Raw genomic sequence first — 18,917 nt, forward strand, 5'->3', positions numbered from 1 at the left:
TCTCCGCCGCGTCCTCCTGTCGACTTCCTCCTGGCGCGTCGTGCCGCGCGTGTGCATTTCACCACAAAACCACACCAGTCAGAAGCCTGCTCCTCGAGGAAATACGAGAATTTTCCCCCAATCTCAGAAAGAAACATTAAAATTCACAGAAGGTCTTGGTCTTCATTAGCGGACGGCTGAAGTTTCAGTCGGGGCCCGGGGGGGGGGGGGGATGGGGGGCCGGGGGGTGGTTTTCGTCCCGACTCATTAGCTGGAAATCACACCTGGGTTCACTCGAGTATTCTCTTTGAGGCCGTACAGAGCGAGGGTGCTGGGCATGGGGTTGTGTTTACGCCTCTGCATATGGCCAGGGCACCTACGCGTCTACAAGCTGACGTTTCGACTTCTGACGGACGCGATGAAAGCGGTTTTATGTAAATTCTTTTTGGATTCGAAAAAAAAAAAAAGGTAATTAAAAATAACTGCCTCGGGGCAGCGAGAGGGGGAGAGGAGCTGGTTTAGCAGCCGCGCACCACACGACTCGCAGCCCTAACCGTTGGCCGCTTGCCAAGGCCATGGATTCTGGAGGCTAATAACCACTGTGCGGGGGGAAGAGTGTGGAATGCTGGGACGGGGGGGGGGGGGGGGGGATGTGTGGATGATGATTTGGGGTAGTGGCAGGGGTAACCATGGCAACCACGGAGCGGTTTTGTTTTTTTCGCGTATCAGATAAGGCTTGAGCGAGGATCCCTGACTGGGATTTGACCCTGAAAGAAAGATCTGTACGCGCCGGCCCACCTGGAACCCCCCTCCCCCCGAAAAGGCCACGAGGGCCCGCAGACCCTGGAACAAGGCCCGCCTTTGTTCCGCCGGGCAGCCCTGTCACAGGAGCCGGCGTGATGCGGGGCACGCTATTTATAGCGTGACGAAAAGGGGGAAAAAGCCAAAGGTCCGATAGCCGCGGTCCTGTGCGCCGCCGCCCGTGACCTTCTCGCCAGAATGTCAGGCCCGCTCGCTCTTATTCACTCTCTCTCCTGATTCCCCCTGTATCTGGCCGCGAGCCGTGCGTCACCAAACCCTTTGCTTTTATTAATGGCTGGTTGGGGGCGATGTTTACGTTCTATCAGATTATCTGTTCGTGCAGCGGCTCGGTATCGATTGAAGTCATTCGGGCCGGGTGCTTTTCCTCGAGGCGAACGACAGCTGAATCGACCCCACCTGGTCAAGAGCGGGGGGGGCGGGGGTTGGGGGTCTGAAGCTAACATCCTGCTCTCTCTGTGCCTTAGTCTGGCTGTGTAAGTTAGTCTGGTCTACTCTGCACCAGTTCGGGGTGGGATTTGAGCCAAAGTATCTCACCTCATCCCTGGTAGATGCAGAGCGCTGCACAGAACTCGTCCCTGGCAGGGATCTGATACTGGTCTGCTCTGACGCATTTGAAAATGTGGAGCAGCGCCCGCTGTCTGTTTAACGGAAAAAGAAGCAAGCGGATGGTGTGAGCCGGCCCCCTTTCGATCAATTTCCCATCCAATCGATAAGAACTGTGGTGTGACTCCCTTTGTCCTCACTCTGTAAAACAAGATAAATCAAAGAAGTACCTGGGTCTTATTTCATCCGCACTCTGGAAATCAGAATAAAACTTAAAAACTCTGTTTACTGAAGAATATGTCAGGTGGTAGACTTTTATTAAAATACAATGTTCATTTCTTCTCTTGGGGGGAACCTTTAAAGAATGCATGTTTTAAAATGAATTGAGAAGCTTAAGATTACTGAGCAGCCCTGGGGACTAGGATTTCTTTTTTTTGTGTTTTTATTTTAAATATGGGAAACGGTGAAGTATTTGAGCCTGTCAGAGACCTCTTTCCAAAGGAGTGGGCGGGAAATGGGTGTGACCGCCTGTTCCTGTGGCCTTTTCAGAAATTACGTGGAAATTGGTTTTAACGAAAGCTCTGAGTCGAAGGAAAAAATAATCCCCTCTTTGAAATAAATGAAAACTTGAAAGTACATATAAAATATGGCTACATATAAACACGCAGGCGCACATAAAGTGTACGCTATCTGAACTGCGTGGTTTGGAGCCCTTTGTTCTGTGCATTATGCCCTTAGCAGTACATGCAGTATGTGTGCATGGACTGCTGAGGTCACACAGTGATGAGTACAGATACACAATCTAAATCTGTGTGTGTGTGTGTGTGTGTGTGTTTATCATCTGTTTGTTCACTTTTGAATGCTCAGTAGATGGTATCCAGTGTTGATTTGACAGCCCCCCCTCACAGGGATTTGTGCCAGTTCATAGCCCAAAGCAGGTCAAAGCCACTATAGCTGAGACATGACAGAGGTGAAGTCAGTGTGTGTGCGTGTGTGTGTGTGTGTGTGTGTGTGTGTGTGTGTGTGTGTGGAACCAAGCTCTTCTGTGAGACAGATTGATTGACCATGTGCATGTATGAGCTGGCCCCTGTGCCCTTTGATCACAGGTGTGTGTGAAGGGGACAGTGCTCAAGGTGATCTTGAGGCTCAGGGCATGTTCATGATCTGTGACCAAGCATTAGCATCCGTGTCAGGGGTGCTTACACTCTATAGGGCTCCTCTGTCTCCTCAAGAAAGCACCAGAGATCATCCTGCCTTTCATCAGACCGGAAAACAAAGACACACTGTGAACCTCTTTAGCTTCAGCTCCGCAATGGGACAAAACCAAAAGAGCATCCCAGCCCTGGAACAGAGAGACGACGCCTGGCGTCCAATCAAAAGGAGGAGCGGTCCAGTCAGAGCGCCGTCATGGCCGTGGTCAGGGTTGAATGGGGGGATTTTCACACCGCCGGTGGCTTGTTGGCATCTGAGGGGAACGGGCTGTGGAGGCCTTGTTTAAGGCACCAGCCTTTTAATGGGGCCCAGAGGTGAGCAGATACAAAGAAACAGATTTCCACATGTGAAACTGTGATAATACCTGGGATGCATTTAGATATATGCTGATATACATCCTACACATATACTGAAAGTTTCATGTGTGCCATTTTAAGTAGGCTGTAGATTATCCTGTAAGGGAATGTTTTCTGCAGTGTATTTTGCTGTTTTTCAATGTATGCCATTCATTTTGACGTACTGTTAAGGGTATTGTGACATTTTTTTGTTGTTTCAGCTCTACTCCAGCACATTGGATTTGAAATAAAACATGTTAGGGGGCCAAAAATAATTATGCAAATGAACACATGCTGAAATAAAGTTGTTGAGTTCTTGGTTGCAAATCTTTTGCATTTGATGGCTACATGAAGTCTGCAACCTTAGACATCACCAGACACTGTGTATCTTCCCTGGTTATGGTCTGCCAGGCCTGTACCGCAGCCATCTTCAGTTCACTTTGTTTCTGGGGCATTTTATAGTCTTGCCTCCACAAAGTGCAACGCTTGTTCATTTAGATTCAGGACGGGTGATTGACTTGGCCAGTCAATAACATTCCACTTTTTGGCCCCTCCTTGGGTGCTTTAACAGTATGTGTGGGGTCATTGTCTTGCATTGTGACACACCCGTTGTTCTTTTTGGCTATGTATCTGATTTATTAAGATTTTTCGGCCTGATGATGGCCTGCTTTACTGGCAATGACATGTATTTGGTCCTCATATTGAGAGACAACGGAAACTTTTTCCAAATGCAAATTCCATACCTAGTATTCCTCAATACTTTTTTACATTTAACTGTACATTGGACATTTATATTGTTTCAGATTGTGTGTTTTACCATATGGAAATGAAGAGAGACAGGTGATGTGAGAACATCCAGAACATAGTTGGCAGTTGGGTCGGGGATGGGGGCAAAAGGGGCTTGCCCGGCCCTCAGTGTTCTCATCCACACCTGCTGTTGTCTCCTCCGGCAGCTGTTATGTGACTGCGCTGAGGGGTGCGGCGGTGTGCGGGGTGTCTGGACAGCTCGGTCTGTCTGCCAGCCCTTACCGGCACCCGGAGCCAAGAGCACATCTCCAGCATTCCACTCTGAATACCCAGCTGCAGCAGAAGAGCTGTATCTCTCCTGCCTGCTTCTGAAAATGCGGGCTGGAGGTGGTGTGGGGGTGGTGCCGTGTTGTTACATAGGGGTCGAACAGGATACGACAGCCACAAAAATGCACACGTCTGTGAATGTAATCAAGGCGGCGTGGATTTGTTGCAGTGTGGAAGGAGGGCGTGGAGTCCCCGTGCTGATCGAGGGTGTTAGGCCTCGAAGCACGCCAGCTCTGTGTTGGAGTTGCCGGAGTTAGGCCCCCTTGCGTGCCGTGGTCATTCTGGCGTGTGAGGACGGGTGGGTCCCTTTCAGTTGAGGGAAGGCTCTGTTTCACCTGTGGCCAACCTAGTGCATTAACACCCCCCACAAACCCCATAAGACAAGGCCGAACGGGCTGCCCCAGGCCCCATTGCACCTGTCTGAGGTGTTGTCATCACGTTCCAATACTCCAGTACTCAGCGCTGGCTGCTAGGCTGTGGCACAGCTAACGCTTAGAACGGTGCATTGTGGGATTTCACTGGGGTCACACTGCAGGCACAGTATAATGACTCCTGGTGGTTTTTGTTGTGATGGCATACAAAGACAGATATATGGCTTTTGTGTTTTTTTTTTTTTAGTTTCGCCCCCTCTCTAAGTCCCACGATGTGTGAAAAATACGGTTTGCGATATGGTGTAATCGGATTTACCGAAGCAAGGGCTTTAAAATAAAAGCGCAATATCTCTTCAACATTCACCCGTCCTTGCCGCCCTCAGTCTCGGAACGGAAAGAGATAAGCGCAGGTAACAGCCCTCGGCCCTTTCCTGAACTTCTCCTCACCCCGGAGTTTGCAGTTAAAAACATATTTTGTGTGTTTGGACGGAACGGTGCTCTCCATGGAATGGATGGGGGTTTACGGTCCGTCCAGGTGTCTGAACAATAGTGCGCTTTTTTAGGGGAGGGGACAGCCACGCCTGGCTGAGCAGGGCCTGTGGGTCCCAGCTATAGGAATAGGACCGTGGTCTGGGCTACAGTGTGTGTGTGTGTGTGTGTGTGCTTGTGCGTGTCTGTTTGGTTTAAGGTAAGAAAAATCTAACCAAACAGCAAAAGTAATGCTGTTGTATTTGCAGATTTTTGGAACTAAATGGGTTTTCCAGACAGTCCCAGTCCCTGCCCCACCCCCTTCTCTTTCACTCTTTTTCTCTCTCTCTCTCTCTTTTTCACACACACACACACAGACATGCACACAGGCACACACATTCATATATACATTACGTTCCTCTCCGTTCCCTGCTGTAGCTCATTGTTAGAGATTTCGATCTTCAGAATTGGGAAGGAGACCGAGAGGCCCCCCTCAACCCTAACCCCCCCCCCAACTTGTCACTCATGTCCACACAGCTCCTTTGCCAACTCATAGAGCCCCATCCCTACCCCGGCACCCCACCAGCCTAGCCCCGCACTCTCCAGATGTTTCCAATTAAAAAGGAAGCTTTTCAGCTCACTTCTTTTCTCCCAGTGCTGAAAGGACAGAGGAGAGAGAGAGAGAGAGAGAGAGGGAGGGAGGGAGAGAGACAGAGAGAGAGAGAGAGAGAGAGAGGGAGGAGAGAGAGAGAGAGAGAGAGAGAGAGAGAGAGAGAGAGAGAGGGAGGAGAGAGAGAGAGAGAGGCAGAGAGAGCGAGAGACAGGAGGGGGGGTTATTGCACAGGGAATGGTGGGGGAGGGAGAAAGGGAAAAAACGGGATCTTTCTTTAAACCGAAAGAGGGCTGTGGGGTAGAGAGTATGGAGGAAGGGGGGTGTGGGGCATTTTAAAAGTCACTCTACTGGATTGTTTTGGCACTGAGGGTATCTGTGCCATGAATAGAGCGCTTTATTCACGCCATGTTCTGTTAAATATGCATTGTCTGGGGCCAGATGGGGAAATGGTAGAATTCGATGTACTGTAGGTTTCTGCTAAACGTTGAAACAAGGAAAATGCACAGGCACACACACACACACACACACATGCACATACACACACACACACACACACACAAAAGGTGTGATTCGGGGTCCTAAGAGCAGTCGTTCCCTCAGGCTACAAGAAAAGAATAAATAAATAAATCGCTCACTCATTTTGTCTCTCTGGCCTTTGTTTGAGGGCCGCCAGCGCTGGTCTTTGCAGAGAGAAAAGCCGCCGATGTGTCTCAGCAGCCGATGTGGACCGTTTCCACGGCAGCGGGACGGGATTAGCGGTTGGGTGGGGGGTCGGGGGGCAGACCGCGAGCTCGTTCTGCAGGCGCTCGAGCGGGCGAGCGACGCCCCGTGGCTCAGATTAACGCCGAGTCGAGTCCCTGAGAGCCCTTCCACCTGCCCTTCCACCCGGAGTCAGTGTGTAAGCTGTTAGCGCCGTGTTAGCGCTCAGATACCGCTCCTGCTCTAAGGGAGGGTTAGCGGCCGGGCCCCGGATCCCGCTGCACTGAAAGCGATGCGCTGAGAGGCGTGAAGGTCGGATGGGGACGCGTGCCGATTGCACTCGAATGCGCTCCGACACGGAGGAGTGTTCGCTGCTCAGAATAACTGGCCTCTGTGTCCAGCTGCGGAACAGAAAAACAGCCGGAAGGAGTTACGAGTTTCTCTCTTTTTTGAGCTTCTACTGGGTCCCACACACACAATCACACATACACACACGCACGTGCACGCACACACACACACTCACATATACAGACACATGCATGCATTATCACACACTCACATATACAGACATATGCATGCATTATCACACACTCACACACACACACAGACCTGCACACATATATAGACAAACACACAGATTCACACGCGTGCATATGTGCACGAACACGGGCATACATGCACAACTGCATCCACATGCATAATCACACACGCACGGACGCACTTCTGCGGCTTTAATGCACAGGAATAACTAAGTACCTAATGTAATTTTGGTCAGTCAGCTTATCTGTAGAACCCATGAGGATGAACACATGACAGGGCTGCAGCGGTTTGGGGGGTGGGGTTACTCATGTTTACTGTGTAGTAGGAGGGGTGGAAGAGTCCACCGTCTGGGCTACTGTGGCTGAGCTGTGTAAAGTGCACTCTCCCTTTACTCTCCCAAAAACCCCCAACCGCATTCCAGTCCATCCACCAATCCCACCACACTGTTTGGGTGTGTTTAGATAACATTTCCATTATTTCATGACCCATGTTTTGCTACTGAAATGGAAAAATGTCTGCTGAATTTCTGCTACCGTTCCTACTCTGGGAACACGCCCGTCTGAAAGGGGGGCAGTGAAAGCGGACGGACCGGGATCAGAGCAGCGTGGGTCCCGTAGGAGATTCCAAAGCGCGATAATCGGGATCGCTTCGTCGCGGCCTCCCTTTACGGTTAAATGAAGAACTCTGATTGGCCCTCGCCACTGCCAGCGGGACGCATTTGGGGCAGACGGGCTCTCTGGTTCGTTCCTCGTGGCGGGGCGAACACTGGGTAATTATGCTCCCCTTCAATCCCGGCTTTCTTCCGTCCCGTGGGACAGGGGGCTGGAGCGCTGCCCGCGGCCCCCTGCCGACGGAGGGCGGGGCGGGGTGGGCTCAAAGGATTCCTCGCATATCGCAGGCTTCCTCTGCCGGCCTCCAGCCTTTCTCCCGCCGCTCACATGCCAGGCCGGCTGCCGCCAGGCCGCGGAGAGGCAGGCCCTGACGCGGAGCTCTGTCGTCTTTCCCCAAGCTAACGCTGGGGGCTGTGGAGGACAACCAAGCTTGTGGCTATTTGGGGAGGGATGTGGTGCTCATAGTGTCCGTAGGGTTTGTGAAGACAAAGGTGTATGCAAAGACATGGCCATAGTTAGGACATGTTGCATGAGTGAATATGAATAAATACAAGATGATTTGTCATGCGCTCAGTGTGTGTGTGTGTATGTGTGTGTTTGTGTGCATTTGTACTTATATTTGCCTCTCAGTTGAATTCACTTGTTCTGGTTTGACATATCTGGAGTAGACTGTTCTGTTTCCATCCTAAATCAATGCCTACATTGTGTGTGTTTGCAGTATGGGCCAAGGTGGATGTCACCATGGAGGACAGCGTGGAGGTGCATGTGGGAGAGAGGGTGGAGATCCCCTGTGTTTACTCCATCACTGAGGAGCCCAGCACCGTGATGGTGCAGTGGTTTGTGGTGAGTACCAGACTTCAGACTTTCCCTTCTTCAAATCCCATCATTCTCAGCTCCAGAACACTAGGTTAAACAGGGCATTGTCCTTAGCCATTTCCAAGGGCTGAATTACATTGTATTTTTCTCAAGCTGCCAAAATAACTAATCAGTAGTCTTTCCTGTACACTAATCTCAACATACCGTTTCAGTTTGCCTATGTATAAGTGTGCAAGCCTTTGTTTGTGTAGAAACGTGGGTCCAGCAGCCAGCGGGAGAGGATCTACTACGGAGACGAGAGCATGCAGATTGTGGACAGCGACACGGACTTCACGGGGCGGATCACCATCAGCCCGGCCGACGAGCGCGGCGAGATGGTGCTGACCATACAGGAGGTGCAGCTCGGGGACGAGCGGGAGTTCATCTGCCAAGTGAACGGCATGTCGGCCGGGAACGCCGAAGGGAAAACCCTGCTCAAGGTTTTCGGTACGACGCCCATTCCGCAGTGTCTCCCACTGTCACTTGGTTTGCAGGCTTCCCTGTGCTGGTTCTGCTCATTCAGTTCACGTGGCTGAAGGGAGCTGAAATGATACTGTTGAGATGCTGTCCATGCTTTGTGCTTCTTGGGAATGGTGAAAGAGTTCTAGATCGTTCTGCTGCATGTTTGAGCCCCAGCTTTGCGCGCCAGCAATGACACACAGCAAGTTAAGTGTGATGTTGCCTCCCACCCCATCCCCAAAGATCCATCCAGAGTCAATTCTGCCTCTTATCTCAGATCTGCCATGTGTTAACATAGTTATGGTTCTCTTTTATGATGCCATTCTTTGTTTCTTCTGCAGATCCCCCAGAAGCCCCCGTCATCGAGGGAGTCCATTCTGGAATAACTGTGTCCACCCCGTACCCGTCAAAGGTTGTAACCTTTTTTGCATTCTGGTATTCTGACTACACGTTGATCTCCTGCATTCTTTTTGCTTCCTTATATACTTTATATGTCTAGAACCTTCTGGGTGGTATTAGAAGGTATCGGTGCATTTGGGGTTGTGGTTCTAGCTATGGCTGTTTTGACCAACGCCACTTAATAAATATTCATTATGAAACAGAAAATAAAAAAGGCTTTTATTTTCAGCAATGGCACAAGGAGCTTAATTGTCAGGACAATGTGTATGGATTGCCTGAGCAGTAGCTTTTTTAGCGATCATTGTGTTCAGCGATCATATTTACCTGAATATGAGGTTCATGACTCGTGGTGTACCCAATGAGTGCTTTCCCTCCCTAACAACTTGGCCCATTTGCTGGGTGTTGCAGATTGCATCCTGTGAAGCCCGGAATGGCTACCCCAGACCTAACATCACCTGGTACCGCAACCTCACCCCACTGATCCCCTTGCATGACAGTGAGTACAGCAGTCAGCAGGCCTGTATAGCAGTGGAAGCACAATGAGAGGAGAAGGATGTTCTCCAATGCTATGTATATGACGGAATCCATTGCATGGAGTGGTGCAGGACCCGGTGTACCTGTGCATATAGAACATCATTGCTATGTTTACGTCACGCTAAGCCTGCTTGACTTTCTTTGCGTTCTGTCTGTGTGTGTGTCTCAGAGGTTAACGTGGTTACCCTGGTGACCCGGGAGTCCAGCGGCCTGTACACCATTCAGAGTGAGCTGCACTACAAGGTGGCAAAGGAAGACAAGGACGCATTTTTCTACTGCGAGGTCAGCTATGCTGTCCCTGCAGCCGTGGGGACGGCCGAGTCGAAGCGCATCAACGTCACCGTCCACTGTGAGTCTCCCCAGTCTATTCACCCTATTATAGTAGCACTGCTACCTCTCTCCTTATCCACAGTATATAGTACTGTGAGTCTCCCCAGTCTATTCACCCTATTATAGTAGCACTGCTTCTTCCCCACTTATTCACAGTATATAGCACTGTGAGTCTCCCCAGTCTATTCACCCTATTATAGTAGCACTGCTACCTCTCTCCTTATCCACAGTATATAGCACTGTGAGTCTCCCCAGACTATTCACCCTATTATAGTAGCACTGCTTCCTCCCCACTTATTCACAGAAAATTGCATTATGAGACTTTGCAGTCTGTTCCCCCTATGGTAGCACTAATGCCTTTCCCCTTAACAACAGTGAATAGCTCTCATTTGAATGTACTTGTACTTGTATTTAATTTTTCAATAGCAACTCCTCTGGTCATTTTGGCATATTCATGCATATTCTTGTGCAGTCCTCCAGCACAGCAACTTCTGTGGTGTACAGTAGTTGGTGGAATGTAGAGCAAAGAATGTGCCAGCTAATTGCACAAATCCAGTCATCTAAAGGCCCTTGCAGCAAAGGGACGGATCTGCAGTTGCGATTTGGCATTCCAAATTGTGAACCTGCATGCATGAGAAAATAAGTTCCTGATGTTTAGGATTTTACACTTTGCCACATGTTGGCGTGTTTTGGTTTGTAACAGCGGCCAGACCGTCTGCAGTCGCCCCCCTGTTCTGTCCAGACCAAACACAAACACAAACGCAGGCTTTATGACGAATGGCAAGGCCAGCTGGACCTTCTGTTGTCCCGCTTGGCCCCGCCCACAGGCAGGCAGCGGGCACAGCTTGGGAAGTGTCTGTGTGCTGCAGACCCCCCCCCCCTCCCTTCTCAGTTCTGTCGGACTTTGTGTAGTGGTGCATTGCCCCCACAGTCTGTCTCATGATACTCTCAGTGCCCCTGCAGACCCGAGTATGACTGAATACTAATTATATCTCCAGGTTCCCACGCTCCATTGAGAGCCATTGAATCTTCAAATTCAGAAAAAGAACATGATTCCGGTTGTAACAATTATCTTAATCGCATAAAAATGGCTTGTTCTTGTTGCTTCACTTGGTTTTGTGCACTTCCCTACAGTTGATTTGTCTGTGGCTTAAGTGTTTTTGTATTTATTATATAAATATGCATTTAATTTTAAGTCACTGTATGTAAGCGAATCTGTAAAATGCCTGAATCTTAAATGTAAATTAAAAACCAATTGAACAATTGAAATGAGGAAAATTTTGACATGTAACTTTGTCCTTTGTCATCTTGAAAAGTTTTATATCAGTATTTCATATGAAACTGGGGCATTTAGAAACTGGAAATTTGAAACCTGAAACTGGTGACCTGGGTAACTGGAGAAGCTTGTCATCTGTACGAATCGTGGAAGTCCATTGATTCAGCTCGCCTTTGTGACATGCTGATTGGCTGTCTGTCCAACCCACAGACCCAACCGAAGTCGTGGAGCTCTGGAAGGAGTCCCCCAAAGGGCTGGTGAAAGAGGGGGATACTGTGCAAATCCGTTGCCATGGAGATGGGTACCCCCCACCACCTTTTACTTTCACCAGAGAGAAAGTAAGAACGTGCCCCCTCCCTTTTCCCTCCTCCACCCTGCCTCTCCCTCCACCTTTGTCCTCACACCCAGTGCACTAGAGCAATAAAACTGGAAGAATAGCATGGGGTGGAGACATCTGCGCCAAATAAAATATGTCGCATATGTCACCAATCCCAGTGAAAAATCCAGAAAGTCCAGAATGGAGAGAGCAACAGAGGATTGTGGGTAGATATCAGTCTTACCATTGACTTGTATAGCCAGTGATCGTTGTTAGAGAAATTTATGTATTGTATTGTATGCATCCCTCTAATAGTGATCACTGGCTATACAATTCAATGGTAAGGCTGGTAGCTTCTGCTTTTTTGTAGGGTCTGTGTTCTTTTAGACTCCCTTCAGAAACTCCAGAGGTATATGATTTATATATCATATGTAAAAGCTCTGTCTACCATCATTAGCAATGATTATATCACCAGTGGCCATCACCAAAATAAAGTAATAAAACAGATATTGTATAATTAAGTAATATGAAACATAATGAGTATAATTCATGTGTTTAAAATAATTGAATATAATAGCTGTGCCTGGCCCTTGCAGCAGCCGGACGTGGATCTGGACTCCCACCAGGACTTGCTGGTTCTGGAGGACGTGACCCGGGCTGACAGTGGGGTCTATAGGTGCCACGCCCTGGACCTGGACACTTATGCTGAGGCTGTGGGTGACATGCAGCTGACTGTGCACTGTGAGTGAGACGCCCCTCGGTCCCTCCCCTAGCCCCGCCCCTAGCCCCGCCCCCAGCCCCTGCTCCCTGCCCCGGCCCACAACACCGCTGAATGACACCCCCAGGAAGTAATACAGCAGATACATTTTTTTTGCTCCCCAGTGGAGAAATTCACCAGCCAACGTAAAACATGTTTAACATATGTAGTTAACATACACAATAGCATGTACAGCACCTAAAATTGAGCCTCTCACCATACAGCTTAGACACACCATCCATGCATACTGATTGTTTATAGCAACTCAATTCACACTCGAGATAAGTTGCACATTTATGGTCTATTTACATGTAAATAACTTCTGAGTTGATAGGGAGGGTACGAAATAACAAATAAAACACGCAAAGCCTGCAGTAAAAACCAACAAGTGCAAAGGCTGGTCCACAGCACAGGTCAGCTAACAGCAGCAGCACATTTGCCATGTTTCCCTGTTCTCATACATGCCAACGCCGAGCTCAGTTAGTATCTCCTGCATGGGTACAGGCACGAGTGCACTGTTCAGGGCCTGAGCCCAGCTCGTAGGCCGCAGCTCAGCGGCGCCCCCTAAGCTGGGCCCTCCCTCGTGCCTGTGTCTCCTGTCCTGTGCAGACCTGGACCCCGCTGTGGTGGTGCCCAGAGACACAGAGATTCTGCTGAAGGGGGAGAGCCTGACGGCCACCTGCAATGCCCAGTGCTCCGCGCCCACCTCCACTGTCTGGTTCAAGGTGGGAACCCGGTCATACCGCACCCTCTCTGTCCACTTGCATTGTTTTAACATTTTTACAACCTGTATTGTTTAGGTTACCATGACGTCAGGGCTGTCATTGTGCGAAATTCTGGCCAGACAGGCTTTGGAGTGGAGCTTCAGTATATTCCTTTATTATTCCTTTATCTAACCGTCAGCCTCTCTGTTCGTGTCTACCTTGTCTGCTTGTCTAGGATGGAAAGCCGGTCGGGAAGGGTCACAAGCTGTTCCTGCAGGACGTCTCGTTCGATGCCATGGGGGAGTACGTCTGTGAGGTGACAGCGCCCTCTCTGCCAGGACTGCAGACCAGCGGCTCAGTGCGCATCGTTGTTCAGGGTGAGTTCCCATTGGCCGTGGTCACGGTGGAGGTGGTCTGAATGGAGGCGTGGGGGCGGGGCTTGCGTATGGTACCAAACGCTGCCCTGACCCCTTTTCTCCTCTCCCAGGGGCTCCTGAGATGGAGGGGCTGGAAAGGCCTGCCGAGCTGGAAGAGGACATGGATAAGTGGGTGAACCTGTCCTGCGAAGCTCGAGGACACCCCAAACCCACCATAACCTGGAGCGTCACAGGAAGTCAGGTACACATCTCACCCAATATCAAGTGAAGCATCACAGGAAGTCAGGTACACATCTAACCCAATATCAACTGAAGCATCACAGGAAGTCAGGTACACATCTAACCCAATATCAACTGAAGCATGACAGAAAGTCAGGTATACCCCTAACCAAGCATCACCTGGCGTGCCACCGGAAGTCAGGTAATCCTGCACGCAGTCAGGCCACAGGAGATGTAGCAGTGATGGGGTGGGGGTACCAGTGTGCTGTAAGGGAAATGGCCTTGCATACAGAAATACAGAAAATAATCTTAATTGAATTTATTTTCTTTCGATAGGTACACATTGTTTTGGTTTGATACATATGGTGCAGAGACTGGACTGAAATAAGTTTAGTCTAAGATTTTTCGCTGAGATTGAAATTAAATTGATTTCCCGATCTGTGCGTTGTTCTTTTCTTTCTTTTTCCCCATTTCATTCCTGTATGCTTGAACCCCAGTGAAGGGAGGTCCTTTTAAGATGAATGCTTTTCTTACTGTTGCGGATGCTGATTATTTATTTTTGCTATTATTTATTGCTTTATAAAAGAACACGATGCTTGCTAATTTTATATTTTCCACAAAGTGTTGCAGTGTTGAAGCAGCACACAAGCAACATTGTCTGAACAGAAACGCATGACTCTACAGTTCTTGATCTTTAGTGTCATCTCCTCTGGCCCACCCCACTCGCTCACCCAAAGGACGCTGCCGATTGTGTTTCTGTGTTCCAGACCTGGCGTGAGTCACCGCTCAAGGTGGCTGAGAACAGTGTCCACAGTTCAGTGGCCATCAAGGTGACCTCTGACACCCAAGTCTCCTGTAACGCCACCAATAACATGGGGACAGATGCAAGGTTCTTCAGCATCGAAGCCAGTAAAGTCCAGTCCCTTTCCTCTTTGCCATGCTCAGGCCAAACTGCTTGACCCACTTTATAAAAGTTCACAGAGGCCCAAACCTCTCCACTGCCTAAGGGTTTCTGCTTGAGAAAAATGGTTGGCTGAATTCAAACAACATTTGACCATAACTTTTATTTGAAGTTAAATTTTCCAGGAATTGTTAGTTTTTTCTACAAATTCATGGATCACAAAATTTAACTCACAGACTATTTATTTTTGCATTTATTTTTATGTAAAGTTTAGGGCAAATGTTGACTGAATCTAGCTTAAAGGCTGGTCTGACACAGAATGTTAAACCACATTTGTGTCAGACTTGCCTTGCAGCCATAATGTGTTGGCGTCATTATCAAATTTAAACATTGAGCAATAAATGACCCATTTTTTATATAGTTCCTAGCATATTTTGTAGATCCTTTGAAATTCTTAAAAATATTTACATCCTGTTAAGTAATAGTGAGTGACTATGATTTTTTGCTGTGGTCACATCTGAATCATTGGGAAAATACACCTATTTGTACTGCATCACTTTAGCAGGATGTTTACTGTGAGGTCGTCTCCATAACCTTTTCTGATCAAATGTCCTCTCTTCTGTTTGACAGTTCCAATGGTCACATCACCCGCTGCTAGCACTGCAGGTAAGATTCTGACCTGCAGACAGGCGGGGTGCTCGGTCCGAGGTGGGAGACTCTGCTGCGGAATGCACTTCTCCACACACTATTCCATTATGATGTTTAAGGAACTCTCCTGCCTCCGGGGTCTCAGTGGATCCTGCTGATGAGCTAATGATTATGACAGTGGAGTGTTCAGTCAGCTCATTTGAGTGTCTGCGGTTATGTTTAATATTCCATCTGAAGGGAAGTAAGAGAGGAGTATTTGGCTGATCCCATTTTGGGAAACACCAGTTCAATATTAATCTTTCTCTCCTAACTGAATTTAGCGGGAGAGAAGATGTTTTTAGCCAAACAAAATGCTTTTAAACTCCGGCACGGTTATGCTGGGGAGTGCTGTTTCAGAGAGCCTGTGTTTTATTGGTTTAGTGAGTTCATTGTGGTTGGGTGTCTCATAAAGGCATTCCCAGACCATTGTTATTCCTTTTATGGGGACTGGTTGTAGGCTTATAAATAGATATGAAATCGGATGAATAGCCATTCCAGGCCCGTGGAACGTTGCGCGGACTGTACGAGGCCCGCCAGCCGCGACGCCGCGTCCCGAGCGGCCCGCTCCGACCCGCCGCGCTGGTTCTGGAATGCCCGCGGCCTGTCCCTCCCTCGCATTCTTCTGAAGTAGCGGAATTAAGGGCCCATTAACGCAGTGGACACGTTCAGCTGCTGGGGATGCGCTGTTGATTAACGATCCCCGGCTGGGCCGGCTGCCTCCTGACTCCCGTCACAGCTGTGCACTTTCACCGCAAACCCTCGCGCTGGCGTCACAAGTGAATAAAAGCATTTCATTTACTCGTTCATTTGTTCATTTATCGCTCCACCCAAAAATGAGAGGAACCATCCGTTCCCATTCCTGGAATGGCCAGTCATGCAGATAATATGGCCGTGGCGGTTTATCATCTTGTTCTGCCTCGGTGTGCTAAGTAGTTAATATACTTATGCTGCGGCAATTCAGACGACTTGATCAGAGAGATAAAATCCGGGGTGGTGTGACTTAACTGGCTAAACCAAACAGAGACTTTTGTGAGCTCAGCCGCGCGTTTCATTGGATTGCGTTTGTTGGGCCTTTGAAAGCTTTGACATATTCTAAGGTTACTGTACCCACAGCATTTAACATTGTGGCTGGCACGTAGACGTTTCGCCACTCCTTCAGCAAGCTGATTCTTCACAGTAATCAGTCATGGATACTGAGCAGCTTTGTATGTTGGGAGTTGTAGTTCACCTTGAAATCCACAGTACTCTACAGCGGCAGCCCCTGCACTGAAAGAGATGTATGAGAAGATTAAAAGGTAGAATTTGAATAAGGATTTTAGTGGCGTCAGCTTCCACGGTGAGGTGCCACACTCCTGGTGGCCCATGTCCAAAGGAGCAAGGGTCGAATTCGGTGGGGATAACTGTGTCCCTCTGGTTTGTCCTAGTCACAGTAAGAGTGACGCCTCCAAGGAGAGTCCAAAAAGGTCTGTACCCCTGCCCCACCTCTCTGTCCCATCCGAAGCATGCCAGGTTCCCCTGTTCTCACTGCTCTGGCCGTCTCCCACATCTCCCTAAGCGATTCTTTGCTTGGAGGGCTTTTTGCATTCAAAATTCATGAGGGTGCCAAATTGTTTAATTGAAATTTTCATTATTTAATAGAATAGAATATATTAATCTTGTATTTTTTGCATGTCTGTCCAGATAACTATAGCAGAATAACTGTAAAGAGAATTCTGGTTCAGTGCTTATGGATTATGCATTGTTTAGAGGACAGTGTGTTTCTGATTCTAAAATCTTAAATCAGTAATTTCATGAGTAATTTCATGAGTAAATCCTCAAAGCTCAATAGCAAAGCCGGAATGTGAGCCTAATTGTGTTTGAATACAAAAACCCCTCCCCTTGGAGCTTAGTTGGGCGTCTCTCCAACAGCGCCATCTCTCTTCTGGGAGGACTCCTGCCGTAATGAAGTCCTCTTTCTTAGTCGTCCTGTACTGTAGCTCTGTCTCCATCTCTGATCTCAGTGTAAGGCCCACAAATACACAGAAACTCCACCCCTTTAGCAGTGCTGCTATAATGTCAGGCCAGTGATGCCTGTAAGCAAGAAGAGAAGGAACAAGTGAGTGAGAAAAGGAAAGGGACAGAGTGAGAGTGACATAGAGATTGAGATGGTGAGACAGAGGATAGAAGGAATTTTTCTTCTATGGTGAGAGAGTTGCAGGTGTCTGAAATCCACCAGCAGGCCACCTCTCTCTTCTGTGATTTGTAGTCTGATCTAATGGGTTTTCCATCACAGGGTCTTGTGTAGATGTGGCTTTTGCCCCAACCTCTTTTCCAAGTCTTTAGCCCAGTCATTACTATTATTTAAAAATATTTAAACAATACTTATCAGCTCACGCCCTGTTCTCAAGACGCTAATGGTTTTTGGAAAATGAATGGATGCAAATGTATGTCGCTAATGAACAAATTGTTTGGTTGGGGCAAAACCCAGCAAATTCAGGACATTCTGGGACATAAGTTTCACTCATTGCTGGGAGAAAGCTCATAGATCACATGAACTACTCACAAGGATGCTTCACAGAGGGAAGCATTCTTTCAGTAATACAGTGCAAATGTATTAAACGCAAAGATGTATTAAATATATTCCACAATGACACTGGGGTGAGTATATTCTGAAGCAAACCCTGGCTTTCTCTGAATAGCTGTGTTTTCCTCTGTAGTGTTTAAAGTGGGACACTTAAACACTGTGAAGAGGAACGTTTTTGTCACTTTTGAGCACCAAGAATCTTTTCGCGCACAATGCTGATCACATTTGTCACATTGGTAGCTTTGCGAATGTAAGAGGTTGTAGCATGTGCACATTAGTTGCTTCTTAGTAATCCCACATATGGCTGGATATCCTTTCAAAAAGCACAACTTAACCCCCAATGACAAGTGGGCTGCATGCCTACGGTTGTACATCCAGAAATATTGATGTTGGCTCATGGCTGTATTTTCCCCTTTTCTCCACCAGAGGGCAACGGCGTGATCATCATTGTCATCATCGTCTGCATCCTCCTCCTGGCTATCCTGGGCAGTGTGCTCTACTTTCTGTACAAGAAAGGCAAAATTCCCTGCGGGCGGTCTGGCAAACAGGAAATGTTAGTGTGTAAAGTAAATCAGTTTGACAAATTTTCCCCCATGACATAGACGAGTGAAGTTGTGACCCATTACATGTCTCTGTCTGCACAGCACTAAGGAGAAGACTGGTAAAGATGACATTGTCGTAGAAATGAAGCAAGACAAGACTGAGGAGGCGGTCCTTCTAAAGGGAATCAATGGTGACAAGAAGGCCCACAGCGACCAGGTAACTAAGGAAACACGGGGTCACGAGACAACAATTCCTAAAGTCTTGAAAAGGATGTTTAATCTCATTAGTGTGTCTTTCGCTAAGTTTTTATCTTTAGTGATTTTTAGAAACCTGAATCCAGGTCAGCAGTAAACAGTGATCTGGACAGAACAAAGAGTGCACAGAGATAAGAGTTTACCACAAGCAGTGAACTTTCGCTGACTGGGATATGCAGCCTGTAATTCAGTTTAAATCCATCACGTGTCTCTATAAGAACTGTACCTAAGTGCCTAACGAGGTAATGGGCTGTGATTAAGCTGTGATTAAACTGATGTTGAGGCCAATCAATGAGGCTTGTGAAATACAACAAATTATCCCATTAAATGGATGCATTTGACTAATGAAAAAATCTATACTTGTATAGATTATATCTAAATCCTGTTCTTGAATAGACATGCAGCACTGTATCCTGATGCATGTAAATTATTCTGCACAATCCTTTTGCAGATTTGATATTCATGGTTGCCAATCA

General features: G+C 48.0%; 1 protein-coding gene across 2 annotated transcripts in view; it reads left to right on the forward strand.

Moving 5' to 3' along the window:
• The window catches only part of mcama (melanoma cell adhesion molecule a), a 49,850-nt gene that overhangs the window by 27,218 nt on the left and 3,715 nt on the right, over positions 1-18,917 (forward strand). Inside the window, exons 2-16 of one of the 2 annotated variants that reach the window (XM_064350938.1) lie at positions 7,986-8,110; positions 8,335-8,569; positions 8,923-8,993; positions 9,389-9,476; positions 9,684-9,863; positions 11,331-11,458; positions 12,033-12,177; positions 12,803-12,918; positions 13,133-13,274; positions 13,385-13,515; positions 14,261-14,402; positions 15,025-15,060; positions 16,506-16,544; positions 18,071-18,197; positions 18,289-18,403. In XM_064350938.1, the coding sequence (XP_064207008.1) occupies positions 7,986-8,110; positions 8,335-8,569; positions 8,923-8,993; positions 9,389-9,476; positions 9,684-9,863; positions 11,331-11,458; positions 12,033-12,177; positions 12,803-12,918; positions 13,133-13,274; positions 13,385-13,515; positions 14,261-14,402; positions 15,025-15,060; positions 16,506-16,544; positions 18,071-18,197; positions 18,289-18,403 (1,820 nt within the window). The remainder of the gene's footprint in view (positions 1-7,985; positions 8,111-8,334; positions 8,570-8,922; positions 8,994-9,388; positions 9,477-9,683; positions 9,864-11,330; positions 11,459-12,032; positions 12,178-12,802; positions 12,919-13,132; positions 13,275-13,384; positions 13,516-14,260; positions 14,403-15,024; positions 15,061-16,505; positions 16,545-18,070; positions 18,198-18,288; positions 18,404-18,917) is intronic. The other variant, XM_064350937.1, reaches the window with a different exon arrangement.

Source organism: Anguilla rostrata, chromosome 9, assembly GCF_018555375.3.
Source record: "Anguilla rostrata isolate EN2019 chromosome 9, ASM1855537v3, whole genome shotgun sequence".
Taxonomy (NCBI): domain Eukaryota; kingdom Metazoa; phylum Chordata; class Actinopteri; order Anguilliformes; family Anguillidae; genus Anguilla; species Anguilla rostrata.